Below are 18,315 nucleotides of genomic sequence, written 5' to 3' on the forward strand. Positions count from 1 at the left end.
TTAAGCGGAATTTTAGCAATACTATGCCTCAGTTTATTATTTACACACATACATTACAACTTACAGATCACAGTGGATCTACAAATACATTAAGTAACTGGCAGAATATTGTTAAAATCCCATTTACTTCTCTTAAGTCATTTCATGTTGTTCATATTTGTTCAGGTTATTCACATTTTTTGTGAAAGGATAGTTTGTACTTGTAAACATTTTCATGTAATTTTACTTTTTTACACTAGAACAAAGAAAAAAATTGGGGTTGTCATTATTTATATTTTATTATGATAGTATTTTACTGGTCTGACCCACTTTAGATTGATCTTTAAATCTTACACTGATCACTTTACATCTTTGATTGTTAATATCTTCAGCATAATTTTTGTATTTCATAAATTCATCCCACGGGCTGGATTGGACCATTTGGCGGGCAGTTTTGTGGGCCGTTTGTCCGACACGTGTTCAAAGCCTTCAATTCTGTCTGTAAATGTTTCAGGTTGTGTTTTATTGGTAGGAGCAGAAGGTGGAGAAGCCTCACCCCATGGTGGGAGCAGATGCGTGAGGATGAGGATCCTGGGCAGGTGCTGAGGTTAAAGGTGGTGACAGGGAGGCAGCGTCGCTCTAAACACATCATGTTTGGTCCACATGGTGTCCCATCCTCCACATAGCCCAGGTCCAGGCCATCATCCAGCACCGCATGACCACCCCTGTGGATCACATGTTAATAAATACATTACATACTCTGTTTCCCAATGTGAAGAAAATCAACTTTTTATATATATATATATATATATATATATATATATATATATATATATATATATATATATGTATATAACTTAAGCTGTTTCTTTTATACCACACTTGAATTGTTTTTCAGCCCATAAATAAATTTAATTCAAGGGAAATCATTTAGCATTCTACTGTGATAATGCTAGAGTTCATCATTATTATGTGTATTGTCACCAGTTGTTGTTTTTACTGGACTGGGCTGAAATTCACATTGAATCTTGGAGTCACCATAGCACACTATCTTCATATGACCATTTCAAATCAGGTGAAAATCAGGGAAAATTAAACACATTTTTAAACATCTTCAACAAATTTACACTTTCCTATAAAATATAATAAGTTAGAGGAAGTTCAGATAATCCTTATTAAGAAAATACAGTTTAAAGACAGAGTATCATTGCTGTCAGGTGGAAGCCTATTATGTCCAAAATGGTTATTTTTCAGGGAACTGGAAAAATGTTGTATATTCTAAACAAATGAATGGAGTTAAGAGATGTAGTCATGCGCCGTTTTCAACAATTTTCATTGGTTAAATATTTCTAAAACCATCAGGCCAACGTGAGGACTGACCAACAGAATCATTTTATGACAAAAAAAGAGACTTTATGAGGCTTAGAAGGTTTCCACCTGACAGCGATGATATGAGGTTTTCAACTCCAAAAGTATATTTATGGCAATCTGTGACAGTTAATTTTTTCGTGAAGGACCGCATAACAGATCTACACTATTTGGGAAAAAAATATTGGGACACAGTGACTTCAGGTGTTTCATTGTTAACACGGTTAAACACCGAAGAAAATCATGACAAATACTATCATATAGTCTCATATTACAATTAATATAAGTGCAATGAATGTATTTTTTGGACTTTGTGGTTCATTTTGTTTACGATGTCATGTAGAGTTTTTTTCTCGCCAAAAAAAAAAAAAAAAGTTAAACTACAGTTAACCATCTGACTTCATCAGCTTTTAATCAAACAAATAAATCAGCCTGTAAACTTCAATGAAATGTTGATTTGACTTTGATATAATATACAACATTTTTTATCAGGATCATATTTCAAATGAACAGGATTATAGTGTCCCGATGTTTCTGTCCATATAGTCTATATTAATACTGCATAAAAACAAAATAGGTTGAAAGTGAAAACTAGAGCATATTTACTGCAGAGATTCAAGGATTTTGCAACTTGAGCAGAAAGTTTTTACTTCAATTTTTTTCAAGAAAATCCATGACATGACCTTGGAGGAGGTACGATACTGAAACTATTTGATCAATATCAGTCAGTTCGTAATAGTCATTCTCAACAAAAACACAAAAGATGAAGATTTTTACCTTGAATGAATCTAGTGGAAGTCTGGCAGCTTTTTCAGATAATTCCTCTTTTTTTTTGTCAGTATGTTTTATTGAAAATTTATGTAAATGCAGGGCAAGAAAAACAAAGTTCATATATATATATTTTTTTTTCAAAAACAAGAAAATACAGCAAATAAAAGTTTATCACAAATATGCCCTCAAATTCTTCACATTCTGTCCACAACAATAGTATACTAGTTGTGATGAATAAAAATTAAGGAAGCAATACAAGTACATATCATCGCTGTCAGATAGAAACCTTTTAAGTCCATTTTTGGTCTTTTTCTTTTTCTTGTCATAGAACGATTCTATTGGTCAGTCTTCACATTGGCCTGATGGTTTTAGAAATATTTAACTAATGAAAAGTGGGGCCAATGGCTTCTGACTACATCCGTTAACTCCATTCATTTATTTAGAATATACATCGTTTTTCCAGTTTCCTGAAAAATGACCGTTTTGGACATATGAGGTTTCCGCCCAACAGAGTCGATATGAGTCCACTAATAGTTATTCCTCAGGTCACAGACAAAAACAGAGCAAGTTTCAATCAAGTGACTCGTTCTGAGAAAGGAAAGATATTTTTTCCAGATGAAATGTATCAGCTTTTAAGTAGGAACTTCCTTCTTTTTACAGAAAATCAAAGTTAATATTTTAGTCTTAATCAAACTGTAGGAAAGACGTTGCTGCTGTATTTTCTTTAACACAGATGTGGCGTCTGATGTTCGGAGTATGATTAAGACTAGGAGATCAGGTATGTTCGATAATGTATTGGTGAAATCTGAAAACTGCCTCACCTGCAGTCCAGGTATCTGTTCTGATGGTGGATGGTCAGACTGGTGGGCTTTCCCTGCAGCTCGCCAAACCTCGGCTTCATCGTCAGATTGGTGCACAGCAGTAAACCACACAGAACATCTCTGAAAGAAACAAGGGAAAAAAAACATAAAAAAACAATGAAAAACAAACCTCAAAAACGTTTTAGTTTTTAAGATCGTATGCTTCTCAGTGGTGCAGGAAATACTGAAGCTTAGTACTTAAGTGAAAGTACAAATATGCTGCAAAATATATACTCAAGTAAAAGTAGAAGTACTACATCAACAATCTTACTTCAGTGGGATGTCACTGCTAGTAATAATTACAGTTAACTATACAGTAAGTGTGTACTGAAAAGGTTGGTGTATTTATTGTGCACGCTCTCTGCAATACTGTACGAACGACAAGTTATCTACTAGGTATTACCCACTAATTTACCATTAAGTTAAAGCTTTTACACGCCAACAATTCTTTGGGTTGAGGCAGGCATGGGATACACTGAAAACACCAGGAGCCATTCTTTGCTCCTTTGAATTCAAATAACTTGCTTAAATATGGTCAAGGAAGGCTTTCTAATCCAAAGCTGGAGGGCTCAGGCTCAGGCTCAGTCGATGTTGGCTCTGGGTCCATGTTGAAAGTCTTGTCTTCTTCACTGAATCATGCCAGTCCACTTGCTCATGCTGCTACCAAACACATGCCCTGCCATCATTAGAGCTAACAGAGCCACCTGATTGGTTGGCAATAGCAAACAATGCCACAACACAATCAGTAGGATAACTATTTTTTCATGCAATATTTTGAGGAAATTGTGTTTGTAAAATGTAACGAGTAACGGCATAAATTGTAGAAATGTAGCGGAGTAGAAAGTATAGATAACTCCTGCAAAATGTAAAGGAGTAAAATCAAAAGAATGCATAATTATTTTAAGTACAGATAGATAAAAATGTACTTAAGTACAGTAACAAAGTATGAATACTTAGTTATATTTCACCACTGATGCTTTTACAACTCACTGTTTGTTACACTGCACCCATCCCTGGCCACTGGAGTCCGGACCACAGTTTCCTAGCTCTGTACCTTCAGAGTTGAGCTTTTCATAGCAGAACCGGTCAGCCGAGTCTGAAAAGTGAAAAACAGAGTCACTCATACTTCTGAAAACACAAACTAACACAGCAGCATTGGGATTTTCAAGATGCATTTTGGCTTAAGTGGAAATACTGCCTTTAATGCTGCACATGCACTGGTAAACTAATATGTGCTATATATATATATATATATATATATATATATATATATATATATATATATATATATATATACACATTTAGATTGTGAATTCTCTTTCACTTTGCAGCTCAACTTACTGTAGCCCCACAGAGTCCTGCACTGACCATCTCTGGTCTTGCAGCGACCTCCATAACAACGACCCTGAGGAGGAAGGTGAGCAGAATAGAGGTGTAATTCACTGAATGTGACAAGAGCCAATAACAACTGGTAGATAACTTCAGTTAAGTCATACCTGACCAGCGTCACACATGTATCCATCCAGTTTGTGGACATTGTGAGGGCACTGCAAAAGAAAGAAAACACTGTATAATAGCTAAAAGTAATATGTTTTCATCTTATTTAGGGTCGGATTTAAATTTTTTTTTTTTTTGGAATGCACAGATACGTGGTGGCACCCTCTACCTGGCTGGAGTCTCCAGTGCAGGTCTCAGGAATGTCACAGTCATTGACAGCATCACGACATGTCACTCCTCGAAGTTCATACTAGCAAAGCAAAAGACAGAATGAACGGAGAGGAATAAAGAAAGCAGAAGGAAGGAAAAGGAAAATTAAATGTCAGAGTGGAAAGAGTCAAAGAAAGTGAGCACAGTCATTTAGGACTTACTGAACACTGACTCATGACTCTATGACTCAGTGCTGGAAGTAACACATTACAAAAGTAATGTGCTACAGTAATGGATTACTTTTTGCCATAATACAGTACTGTAAGGCATTACTAATCAATTTTCAGTAATCTTTTACTCGGTACATGTTTAATAGCACTTGTGTTACAAAAAATTTTTCGCCCATAATTTAATTGCTCAAATAAAAAAAAAAACAAAACAAAACAAAACAAAACAGCGAGACCATGAGACCTTAAGGAATCAAAAATGCATCTGTAAAGTTCCATTTCCTGTTGGTGTTCAGCCAATGGGTGAAGATGGAAGAAGACAGAACATTGTCCACATGGACGTATGTTCATTACTAACCCTAACCCTGCTTTACAGAAGCTACTTAGCATGATCCCTGTGATCAGCAAAGACAAGGTAAGCTAACGTTTCTATGACTAGTTAGAATTCTTTATCAATTGTGGATTTTTCTACCGGCATCCTCGGTGCTGCGCCCATGTTTAAAACATGTAAAATGTTGAAAAAAAATGCACCATTTATGACAAGAGTCTGTATGTAATTCAAAAGTAGTACAAGAGTCATGTGACGCATTACAATTCTGAGCCAGTAAAACTGTAAGGTAAGGGATTAATTTTAAATAACAGCAACAAGTAATCTGTAATCAGTGTTGTGCGAGTTACTTCCAAACTGTAATACATTAAAGTTACACAAAAGTGACTCACCTTGCAGTCTCTGCAGCAGAGCCCATTGCTGCACATGGCATTGTGGGTAAGAGTGCACTTCTTGCAGCAGTTGGCTCCACTCCGCGCACATTCCTACAGATAACACAGGACTTACACTTTATCTGTGCTTACATTTACATACAAATTTACTGGACGATCTTAAGAAATGTCCATGATAACATTCGTAAACTTTTACATATCAGTATAGTGATTTTGTAAAAGCAGTTTTATACAGTATTAAATTCCTGCGGATAGGGGTTTCTCAATCAAAACACTAATCTAAACTAATTCCATAGAAGGGGATCATGGGAATTTTTATTTTCACTACCATTGCGGATGAAAATACAGATTTCTCTGAATTTGAATATTATTGGAAGGCAACAAGACAACAAAAGCCTAGATATGCTTATTTTTTAATGTGGAAATGTCACAAATTAAAGCTCTAATCCATCATTTATGCAAACTTTAGAAATTAGTCTTGAATATACTCACCACCATTGATCCACAGTCACATTCTTCTCCCATCTCCACATATCCATTGCCACACTCTGGTGGATCTAACAACTACAGAAAGAAAAAAAAAATACTGATGACAAATGAGAATACTAGTGTTATTATTGCACTCATTCTGTATTCCTGAACTGATCACATTAAGAAATGCAAGTGATTTTTAATGTTTAAATCCTGAATCCCTGGATATCCTGGTCTGTAAGGTGAGCAGATGTGGGTTTTATAAGAAAAAAAGGAGCCACACATTTGTCAGTAAACTCTGTCACAGCCATTTTCACACCTCAAACTGAATTAACCACCTATATGAGGTTCTTGGATAATAACAGAACATCTCTCACCTTGCTGGGCTTATTGAAGAGACAGCTGCCTCCCCCCAGCTGAAGGAAACGCAGATACTCGTCTATACTGCAGCGAGAAAACTTCCTTGGCAGGTAGTAGCTGATCAGCACGAGACACAAAACAGAAACCACTTCACTGTTATATTTATTACTTAACATAATGAGCCTCATGTATGAACCAATTATACTAATGAATGAGCTCTTAAATGTCATGTACAGCTAATTTAGTAGTACTTTTTGCATTCACCTTTTACTATGCTGGTGGAACAGGTGGCATCTTTATATGTTTATTTTCATGTCTATGTGGCTCACTTACACCCCAAGTCTTATCTGAATCTGATGTGACACACTCAAGTCCATTGTACAAAAAAGTCATCAAAAGTTAAAAGGTGAATACTAAAAGTTTTTTGCATTTGACCCAGTATTACTAAAAATGCTGAGAAATCATATCGGTAATCGAGGACATACCCTGTGTCCTCCATGATACAGCCGAGCCACGGGTCTGGACACCTGCAGTCACCTGACACACAGATACAAAAAATAGTTTTCAAGGTTAAGGTACTGCACTGTTAAATGTCCCCACATGATGGCGTAGTATGTACATTCAATATGACATTGTAGCTGCCCCCTGATAAATTCAAAACCAGTGATGGAGAGTGATATTTACTGTGATGTAGCTGACCGTTTCCATTTTATCTGAGTTTATATTTCTACTTCACTATATCTAAATGGGACATTTTGCATTTTTTAACTTTAGTACATTTATCTAACAGCTTACTTCTTACATTGGAAGTTTTCATCCACTTTCTATAAAAAACACATATTTGTTGGTGATAAACTGAAGGAATAAGTTTTCCCATATGGGTGGAGTACAGCATTCTCCTTCTGGAGCTAAATAAAGTCTTTCCAGATAAAGATTTGACACAACAGACACCAAGTTTTTAAAGTGAAGTACATTGTTGAGGATGAAAAGACTTTTTGGTTTCTGATGCCTTAACAAAGTCAGCTCACATTTTAGAGGTCTGTGAGTCACTAAGAGCAGCACCAAACACTGATGTTTTCCCTCTGAACTCCTATGGTTTCATTTTAATACATTAAATCAAAGTTTGCGTCCAAAAACTAAAAATAGATCTGTATTTGAGAACTACTTCTTTCCTCTTCTATTAATCTCAGGTTTATATGTATGTAAAACTGGATATAACCTTTACTTGTAATACAGTATGTTTACACTACTATACTATACTTGTACTTATGTAAAAGTACATGATTCTTCACTCAAGTAAAAGTACAGATTACTGTGCAAAAATACTCCAGTAAAAGCAGAATTACTGGTTGAGCTTCTTTACTCAAGTGACATACAAGGACTGAAATGTACTCAAAGACTGAAAGTAAAAAAGTGTTTGTACATTTCTATAGGATACACACTCATTCAGTAGACGACAGCTCTGTGCTCAAGTCTCCCTGTCTTGTCTGTTGCATCTTTTACATTGCTTCATTTGTAATGTGTGATATGCACTTCTTATATACGAGGGCCGTTCAATAAGTTCATGGCCTCACCCAGAACAGAACAACACAGACTGATAATTTATATTTTATTTTTCAACATAATCTCCATTTACAGCAATGCACTTGGTCCATCGATGTTCAAGCATCACTATCCCATCACGAAAGAATGTAACATCCTGTATTATAACAACCAGTATTTCTGGGTGAGGCCATGAACTTATTGAACGGCCCTCGTACAACATAGTTTATGCTATCTATGTCTTACTGTTCCTGACTGAATAAATCTGTGCAAAAAGTAAATAATCTACCTTGAAGACATGAAATCTAAAGTCATGAGCCTGTTTGCGAAATTTAAAAAGAAAGTACATATATTTGTGTTAAATTGCAGGAAGTAAAAGTAAAAAGTTGTCAGAAAAATAAAGACTCTGAAAGACTTTTCCTTAAGTGCAGCACTTCCTACATCTGAAATAAAGAATCTACAAACTTCTAAAATCTAACCCACCATCATTCAGTGCTGGAAACAGTACTTTGGGTCTTACTTGCGGCTGTCCGTTCCTTGTTCCTTAACATGCCAATGTTCTGGCCGAGGCTCTGGCACAGTGTGATGGCCATGGGGCCCACGCTGCCAAACTGAAGAAAAACAGAACAAATTCACAACTAAAAGGGAAAAGTCTCCAGACTCACAGAAACACTTATGGAACAATTTAAATAATGAAATGAAGGTAATTAAATCAAATAAAACATTTTAAAAAACATCAAAAGCAATATGTTAAGAAAATATGATGAGAGTATTAATTAAATGTGTTCTATTATGATATAGACAATCTACTGTAATGTGTACTTTTATTATGTAAGGTATACATAATTATGTCAAAATATTGTTATAGCATTGCAGAACGTATTAATATATAATGTATTACAATATAATGCAAATAATGTATATTATATTTTTATAAATAATGTATTACAATATGTATTGTTATTTGTGTTTACATTGCATAATAATACAATAACTATTTTATAATGTTGCTATATCAGTGTATAGTGTATTAATATATAATCTGCTATTACATGATGTATATAATGTACAAGAAATTATATGATTATGGAAAAGGTGTTATGATATACAATGTAATATATAATATGGAAGAAATGGAGAGCTTTAAGAATGCTGCAATGAAATGGACAGAGTTTAGTTTTGATATGTGTAAAACTGTTATGAAATGGACAGTTTTTATTTGGATATGTATAACACTTCTGCTTTTTGTGCAGGCTTGGTCAGAATTTATTGTGTAAGTTATTTTGGGGAGCTGACATGGGACTTTGTGGTCAGAAGAAAAAGATGGGGTGGTGGTGGGGGACGGTATATAACTTGAACCTCAATCTGCTCCTTTTCAAATACATTTTTTTCTTCTATTTTTATGTTTTTCCTTGTTGTTTTTGGTGTTAAATGTTGATACTCAAAGTAAAAAGATACACGAACACTTAAAATGCTAATCGGTCTTATCTAAGCAGTAAAAGGAGCAAAAATCTCACCTCATTGATGCCTCCTCCTCTGGTCAGTGAGCAGATGCCCCCGATATATGCTGCCTCACTTCGGCTACTCATGAACGTCCTACCGCTGCAGGAAACGGAGGAAATAGATGAATACAACAGAAGACACAACAAATGATATCAACAACACCATAAGCAGGAGACTGGACATACGAGAAGAGGTGCACGGTGTCACAGCGTTCCTTATGCCCTCCCTCCTGTACTTCATGAAGTCGCGCAGGGTGAGCAAAGGGTCATCGCCCACAGCCACCCTGTTTTCAGATGACCAGGTCTCCATGGCCACCAGCACGATGCGAGTGTTGAGCTGCTCCTTGTAGATCTGACAACATCAAAAGGGAAAACCATGAGCGATGTATGCAAAAGAGGGGTGGTGCAGAGAACCCATTTTCCCTCTTCAGTCATGTTTAGTCATAGAAAATTATACTTGGAATAAAAATGGAAACAAAAAGATAAGGTATCCAGAGGTGACAACGCTGTTACATAACATCAAGTGAATGACCGACTGTTAATAAGAGCTTCAGTTGAATGGTAATTATTTATCACAATTGAGCCCAGGAACCTTGTATAAGAGGTGGGGGGTGCTGTGGGAGAAGCGTCTTCTTTAAATTTTGTGTATGTGGAATAACAATAGGAAAAACTGCACTATATATATTTTGCAGAAATAGATGTATTGTGTTCAATGTTGAGAAAAAAATAGGATTTGCTTGGAACTGCAACTCAGCACATTGTCATCCACTGCAGACAAACCAAAATATCCCCTCCTTAAAAAACATTATGCATTCAGTCCTCTGTAAATCATCGCTGTCGACAGCAGTGACAGTTGCATCTGTCTGCTTTAAGGATGGAGTGGGAGAACTCGGCCAGCAGCTGGTTGCCACGGAAACCCACATCACCGTGCTTGTCCCCCTCTCGGCGAAGGGTTTCCCGTGCTGATGTTACAGCAGAGGACATGGGCACACAGAGTGAATTATGTGCACTTTAAATTCGTCACATTAAACCGGCCGTACCATAGACATGCATGAACGGATCATACACAATACATCAGGCTTTGCATAACCGTACAACCCCCTCACACTGCTGGGAGATGGGTCACCGACTGTAGAGACATGTAAGTGTAATCTGTATTCTAGGCCAGATAGGATGAAATAGAAGCTTTTAGTTTGTTCTTATCACAAACTTCTCTCTGATCTTACATAGTAATTTTTTTATTTCTCAACCTATTCAGCAAATCGTAATGTGCATATTTACCATTTGTCCCTTTTGCTCTTATCAGATGTTGTTTTTTTCTTTTTTTACACTCCAGAGTGGCAACAGAATATAGTTTTATCTTTTTTTGTTTAGTTTACAGTATTGTGAGAACATAAATAGGATCCCATATTTTAATGCTTCCAACTGTCACTGTGCTTACCCAGGAACCTCTCAATACATAAATTAACATATTTCAAATATGTTAAAATGTAAGAAATAATAAAAACCTGAGGATCATTAAAGCAAGTCTGTAGGAGGATTCATGTTTTGGCCAAATATCACAGTAAATAGACAAGAAAGACTTCAAATTGTTATTTCTACGCCAGTTTGGATAAAGTATTGAATTGAAATTGTTTACTTTTGGTCACTTCAGTACATTAAGGTAAGGTAAGATAAGATAAGATAAGATAAGAAAAAAGTTGGGTGCTTCTATGAAACTTGGTTCATTTTGGAACCTGGCACTTTGCCAGCTTTTTTAGACCCAATAATAAAAGACAAATTTAGACATATTTCCAATCAGGATGTACCTAATGATGACCTCAGATTAATGCAAAAAAAAAAAATTATACTCTTGCTCTGAACCGTCCACAATTTAAATAATTTTAGTCAAATATTGGGGCCAAAAATAGGACCAAAATTGGGACAGGAAAAGCTACCTACAGGGGTTGGACAAAATAATGGAAACACCTTCTATGATGCCACAATGTAAGGTGTTTCCATTATTTTGTCCAACCCCTGTAGGTGTCAGTGCATTTGATCTGGAACATGGTTTGAAATGGTCTCATATAGCTCTATAAATAAAGACACTGTGTTAAATTTGAGGATTCTAGTGGTTTTTCTAATCCAGACATGCAGGTTTTTCATGAATCGGCAGTCTCATTCCACATTTCGCATGTAACCCATTGTGTCCACTCACGTTACAAATCTAAATAAGTAATCTTGCAACAGCAGCCATTTTTGTGAAACACTCTGCCTTGCATAATTACTTCGATTCCCAAAATGTACCTGTGAGAGAATAAAAAGATATTCACTCATTCATTTTCTGAACCCGCTTTATCCTCACTAGGGTCATGGGGGTCGCTTGGAGCCTATCCCAGCTACATAGGGGCGAAGGCGGGGTACACCCTGGACATGTCGCTAGTTCATCACAGGGCTGAACATATAGAGACAAACAATCACTCTCACATTCACACCTATGGGCAATTTAGATTAACCAATTAACCTATTAGTGCATGTCTTTGGATGGTGGGAGGAAGCCGGAGTACCCGGAGAGAACCCACGCAGACACGGGGAGAACATGCAAACTCCACACAGAAAGGTCCCACCCCCCGTCAACTGGTGTTGGAATCGAACCCAGGACCTTCTTACTGTGAGGCACGAGCGCTAACCACTGCACCACCGTGTCGCCCTGATAATAAAAAGATATTTTAAAAAAATAGTAGTGCATAATTCCTGTGTCCTTTTTACCGTGTTATTTTTGTATAGTAGAAAATTTATAGAAAATAATATAAAAATTATATAAAAATGTGTTTTATCTGAAAAATAGTCTCTCTTTTATCTCAGTAAATATTTATTTTTAAAATAGACCCAAAGTGCTTCCAAACTTACTTCATAACAATAGTTTACATCTGGTTTGAATTTTTACCCCCTTGTCCTGTTTTTAGGGGCCAGTTTCATTGAAGCACCCAGTTACATATTATTTACATATTTACATTATAGTTGCATATGCACATGGTGTGATACAGGGGGTAGGGGGGTGGGCACTGAGAACAGTTGTATAGTCTGATGGCTGTGGAGAGGAATGACCTAAGTGTCCCACACTAACTTCAATGCAGCACCTGAGTGGAATAAAATGATGAACTCTCCCAACACATTATTACGGGTTTATTTTGGGAGAATGTCATTGTTAAAAATAGATGGAAGGCGTACAAAGTTCATAAGTGCCTCCTGAGACTGGTACATAGTTAGTATTACACAGTATTGAAACACATTCTCACCGCATCAGCCATGTTCACCACCGCTTTGGCAAAGTTCTTTGTGTGAGTGGTCGACCGACGGAGCTGCACAAACTGCCAAGAGGAGGAACAGTGTGATATTACTGCCTTATCTACTCATTGCACACACTCAGACATGCTACAGCTACAGACATGCAATACAATGACTGTAATAAATGACAAAACTGATCGACACCTACCAATTCGTGGTCATTGACGACCATCAGCTCGATGTACTTGGTCTCGGTCTGAACAGTGCGCTGGCCTCGCTTCACCTGATGAGGGCAAAACACATCCACACAGCTAGGTTTTTGAGCCAGCTGTCATAATAACCTTCACACAGGACAAATGCACTCAGATAAACAACACACACACAAAGTCAGCGGGTGAAGCTATTACTCACACTGAGTGGCACACACACACATGCTGATGCTAGTGAAACTCTAGTCTGTCCTTGAGAGGGCAGCACAACTTAGGACAAAGTAATCACTCATTCATTTAGTAAATTATTACTCTGCATTTCAGACAGGCTGCAGCATCATGGGATAAATGCACTTTTCTAATCTAAGTTTTGATTGATAAAGTTAAATAGCAATGAATAACCAGGTAAATCAGAACAGAGGTGGATGTTTCACCATTCAGTACATTCTTGATTTAATTTTACAGAATCCTGATTGGTGCAGGAAGTGTGACATCACATCACATGTACCAGGAGCAAACAACTCTTACACTGCAAAAAAGGGTGTCTACAGACATGATAATAAGACTAAATCTGAAGAAAAAGGTCCTCAAAGATAATTTCACTTGACAAGATTTCTTGAATTAATATTGTTAAATGTAGAAATAAGCGTGTCTACAGATGTATGAACACTTAAAATAAGAAATTAACTCTTAAAATAAAATAAATTATCTAACACTTCTAAATCTAAGTTGTTTTTTTTTTTATCTTAGTAAGAACCAAATAATTTGCAGTGTAGATTAGACTGTTTTTAGATGGGTTTATTCATGTGTTTAGCAAAAAACTTCCAGATTGAACTTTAACTTTCAATGCCACTTCAGCGAGAGAGTAGTAGACATATTAGGTGTGTCTGTTTTTTGATTGGTCTTCTTAGTGTTTACAGCGTGTTTACTGTGGGTTTTTTTGCGTTACCTGACATGTTCTGTGTAATTTTTCTGTCTCTCAGCTACTAAATTGGTTTGTACAGTGTTACTAAAAACCAAACTAAAACCATTATCAAAACTAGAAGCACTCGGAGAGCGCAGACCTCCGCCAAGGCTGATCAGTGCCCCCCCCCCGTGGGCCCCCCCACCCCCGATCACCACCAAAATTTAATAATTTCTTCCTTATCCCATTTCCAACAAACCCTGAAAATTTCATCCAAATCTGTCCATAACTTTTTGAGTTATGTTGCACACTAACGGACAGACAAACAAACAAACAGACAAACAAACAAACAAACAAACCCTGGCAAAAACATAACCTCCTTGGCGGAGGTAACTATTACAATACAATAAATGTATGATCCTATAAATTACTTTGGATGTAATATACACAGCCTGGCCAAAAAAATAAGTGCTGTGATTGATATGTTTCAGCTGCAACAGGTTCTTTAATCCTAACAAATACAGTGAGTAGCTTCTCATTTATAAAACAACCATCAGTTTGATAGAGATGATAAACACTGGACTGTGTTTCAATGGAAAAAGATCATGTGGTCTGATGTTCCAGAGTGACAGATGAAGTGATTACCCATCATGCCTAGTGCCAACAGTATAAACCTGTGGGGGCAGTGTTATGATATGGGGCTGATTCAGTTGGTCAGGTCTAGGTTCAGCTACTTTATGTGTCATGGAAATGGCAGAAATACATGTGACAATGCATGCCAGGCTGTGTGTATAGAATCAGCATGCGCAGAACATAATTTTTTATACTTAAAATTATAAATGAAAACGCATGTCGCTATTAAATAACATGAGTTGAACATTGTCCAGATTCTAGATTTATAAGTATCAAAGCCAAGAATGTGTGGAAACTTTCACTCCACTGTGTAAAATGTTGCGCTGTTGTTTTCATCTTGGTGACACTTTCTGAAATGCACATGACATGTCCTGCCAGGCCCTCCGCGGGCGTATATGGAGGTGTTTGTACTGGCAGACAGAGGCTGCTTGAAAACTGACTTGTCTTTTTGACCGTCTCAGGCCTTGTGTAAGGACAGACTTCTCCTCATTAGACTGATCGTCTCCATCCAGCGCCTCCATGTCTTCCTCCGGGTCTCCGTCTCTGTCTCCTTCGCTGTGGCTGTCTGGTGCTGCTGTACCGTTCACAGAGCATCCTGACACACAGATACAACAGAAATTATGAAGAGACAGAGTTGGAGAGTGAGAGAAAGCCAGAAGTGTCTAGTCATCACTACAGGGATGGATCTAACCATGTATTTTAGTCCACTGATCTAGAGGAGAAATCAATATCACACAGCCAGTGAAGGCAAGTGTATAATGGGCTAAAAGGGGGAAGAGAGGGTTGAGGAGGCTGGGAGGAGGGAGGAACCGCCGGGATTGGATAACAGGAAGGAGGGGGGAGGGGGGAGGGGGGAGGGGGGAGGGGGGGCTATCCAGAGAAAGAGATGAGTGTCAGGGACAAAAAGGAGAAGCGGAGAAGAGGATGCAACCAAATGAGACATTTCACAAGGCCAAGGAGGACAGCTGGACAACTTGAGGAGGATGGAAGAAGGGAAGGAAAGGAAGAAAAAGATAAAAAAAAAAAAAAAAAGATTTCAAGGACAAAGATCAACATGCCGTCGAATATTATACAACCACAGAATCCTCAAACAGACCAATACATTTATTTTAGGAAAAAGTATAACTGAAATCAATCCAGGGATGTTTGCAATGTTATAAAAATCTGTCCTTTTTAGAAGCATACCTCAGTATAATATGATACGATATATATACATATTACAGAGCTAAAAGACAGGACTCTGGTTTCCAGTAAAGAACATCTGGGACTGACATAGGTTACATTCAGACTGCAGAAAAACATGAACCAGATCTCTGTTTTGCTCGTCTGTGACTCCCATTTCCACTTTGACAAATCACACATAGGTTTGGTTTTATTGCAATGAAACTACAAACTTAAAATTATGTTGGACAATCAGAACTTGTGTGATTCGAGAACTGCAGGTGGGAGTCACTCAAAACACTAAAAATGTTAGATATAGATTTAACAGTGTGATCAACAGGGACACAGATATGAGGAATTTGCTAAAAGAATTGAAAGTGAGCATAAATGTTACTGAAACATATGTGAGCTATCAAAATCCAGGGTAATAAGATATCTTTTTAAATATATCCTTTTACTTTTATAGTTTTTGTGGTTGTTGTTTCAGCTGGTTCTGGAATAACCAGTTGTTTGTTAAAAAAAAACAAAAAAAACAAAAACCCAAGGTGATAAAAAAAAAAAAAAAATAGATTTATCTTTGATGTGAATGTTTCATGCACATCTTCTCCATTACATAAATGAAGACATTTTTACCATAAACTGATGCAGAAAGGGCACAAATGAGTGAATAATTATGCACAAGAGAAGCTGAAATCAAGTGTTTGATGTCTGATGGAAACCCCCCCCCCCCCATATTAAACTGAAACCTATGTCCACATGGGTCAGCTCAGGTCTGTGACAAATTTGCTTTCAAGTCTGATTTTGACCACATCACATCAGCCAAACACAAACAATCTGATTTGAAAAACAAGTGTGAACTAAGCACTATGGCTTAAGCTACAATTCAAGGATGACAAGAGGACAAAGTGTAAATCAGTGTGTATGAAGTTTCACTGTAAACATCAACATGACCTTACCTGGACAGGGAGGTGGAAACAGCTTGATGTCTGGCATGCGACACACAATGTGGTCCTGGTGGGCATCAGGAAAAAAACACAAATAATAAAAATATTAACAGAAAAAATGAACTTAAAGCAAGGCAGGTGTATTTATGTGTGTTTCATACAAAACGACAATTCTATGTGTGTTATATAATAAAAGGAACATTTAGATAGAAATAAATCAGTGCCTATAAACAATCAAAGCTCAAAATATTGAAAAATATATATAATTAAAAGTACAAAAAAAATTATAATAAAAAATAATAAAGACGTTTAAAAATATATCCAGTACTGAGCACAAGTCTTAAGCTTTGGTGTTTAAACAAGACAAGGACCACACATATGCATTTCTCCGTCTTTGTAGTAGCATCTGTACAACTGGAATATACAACAAATATAGAAACAACATTAAAAACAAAAATGCACTTCAGAAGAAAATGAATATATTGTAGAAGTTCTATGGAATCATCTGGACAGAGAAAAGCATAAAAGACATACTGAAGCTGTGTAATATAACATAAAATAATTTAATAAAACATCCAGACAGTCGACCTACGAGAGTTGAAGATTCACTGAATCCAAATAGAAGCCACACTAAATATTGACCTTACCTGCAGAAGATGTTAAGTTCTGAATTTTTGTGTGTGTTTCAATACTGTGCTCATATTTCCTGCATATTTCTTGAAATAAAGACACACATCCATTGCAACTCTGCAAAAAACAACAAAGCTAAAGGCTGTGTAAGACTTTTGCACCATACTGAATATAAAAATGACAGAATATGTACACAATACATACCAACAGACCTACAGTGCAATAAGAATAGAGTGCAAGTTACAGAGTTCATTCATAGGTGCGTGAAAAAGAAAAAAAGAAAAAGAATAGAAAGAAAAACTCATCATGATCTGTGGCATCTGTCGTTGCCATTCATCTATTTATTTATTTATTTTATTTAAATAGGAAAAATCCCATTGAGATTAAGAACCTCTTTTACAAGAGTCCTGGTCAAGAAAGGGAGCAGCAAATACAACACACATTACAAGATTACACAGTTACAGCACATTTAACAGACATGTTTGACAATAAATAGTTAGAAAAAATAACATTCACAAGTGAGTATATTTACAAAACTGTACCATGTTAAAGAGTACTGATATGCAGTATATGAACAAATCATTTATTTATTAACATTTATTAACGGCATGTGTTCCTGCCTGCAGCCCTAACTCATTACACAAAACAAACCAGGCAATGGGAAAAATCACACAAGCTTTGAAGTGTCTATGTGTGCCTCTACCTGCTCATCCTGGAAGCTTTTCTGTGTGAGGGAAGTTGTGCTGTGTCAAACTGAAGTAGAGACGATGCACGGCAGGAAAGTGCTCTGATGCATAATTAATCAATGACTGGGCTGTCATAATGGCAATAACACTACTGGACACTGTGCTACACTTGAGCTGGGGATGAATACTTTATGAAAATGACCCATCTGAGATAGAGAGCCAAAGAGCGAAAGAGAGAGCGGGAGTTTGAAAATGAGCTGGGAGGCTATTGATCCATCTCTCCAGTCTATGTAATTGAGCAGTACGTCGATTACTGTGGGCCTTAAGGGAAAGAAAAGCTTGGCCTCTTCCACTCTAAACATATTTTTCCACTCCCTTGTGTCACTATGTTATATGTCTATGTCTTAATCGGTACTCCTGTAAAATCAAACCTA

The 18,315-nt window shown here is 36.8% G+C and overlaps 1 protein-coding gene across 1 annotated transcript in view; it reads right to left on the reverse strand.

The window, feature by feature from the left end:
- The window catches only part of adam11 (ADAM metallopeptidase domain 11), a 42,440-nt gene that overhangs the window by 9,454 nt on the left and 14,671 nt on the right, over window positions 1-18,315 (reverse strand). The window contains 18 exon segments of the mRNA XM_030122347.1: window positions 536-704; window positions 2,940-3,059; window positions 3,969-4,074; window positions 4,320-4,383; window positions 4,475-4,525; window positions 4,645-4,725; window positions 5,573-5,665; window positions 6,065-6,136; window positions 6,421-6,520; window positions 6,889-6,940; window positions 8,466-8,556; window positions 9,463-9,547; window positions 9,634-9,667; window positions 9,670-9,799; window positions 12,726-12,797; window positions 12,923-12,997; window positions 14,901-15,055; window positions 16,578-16,632. Coding sequence (XP_029978207.1) covers window positions 536-704; window positions 2,940-3,059; window positions 3,969-4,074; window positions 4,320-4,383; window positions 4,475-4,525; window positions 4,645-4,725; window positions 5,573-5,665; window positions 6,065-6,136; window positions 6,421-6,520; window positions 6,889-6,940; window positions 8,466-8,556; window positions 9,463-9,547; window positions 9,634-9,667; window positions 9,670-9,799; window positions 12,726-12,797; window positions 12,923-12,997; window positions 14,901-15,055; window positions 16,578-16,632 — 1,605 coding nt within the window.

Source organism: Sphaeramia orbicularis, chromosome 19 (genome assembly GCF_902148855.1).
Source record: "Sphaeramia orbicularis chromosome 19, fSphaOr1.1, whole genome shotgun sequence".
NCBI classification, from domain to species: domain Eukaryota; kingdom Metazoa; phylum Chordata; class Actinopteri; order Kurtiformes; family Apogonidae; genus Sphaeramia; species Sphaeramia orbicularis.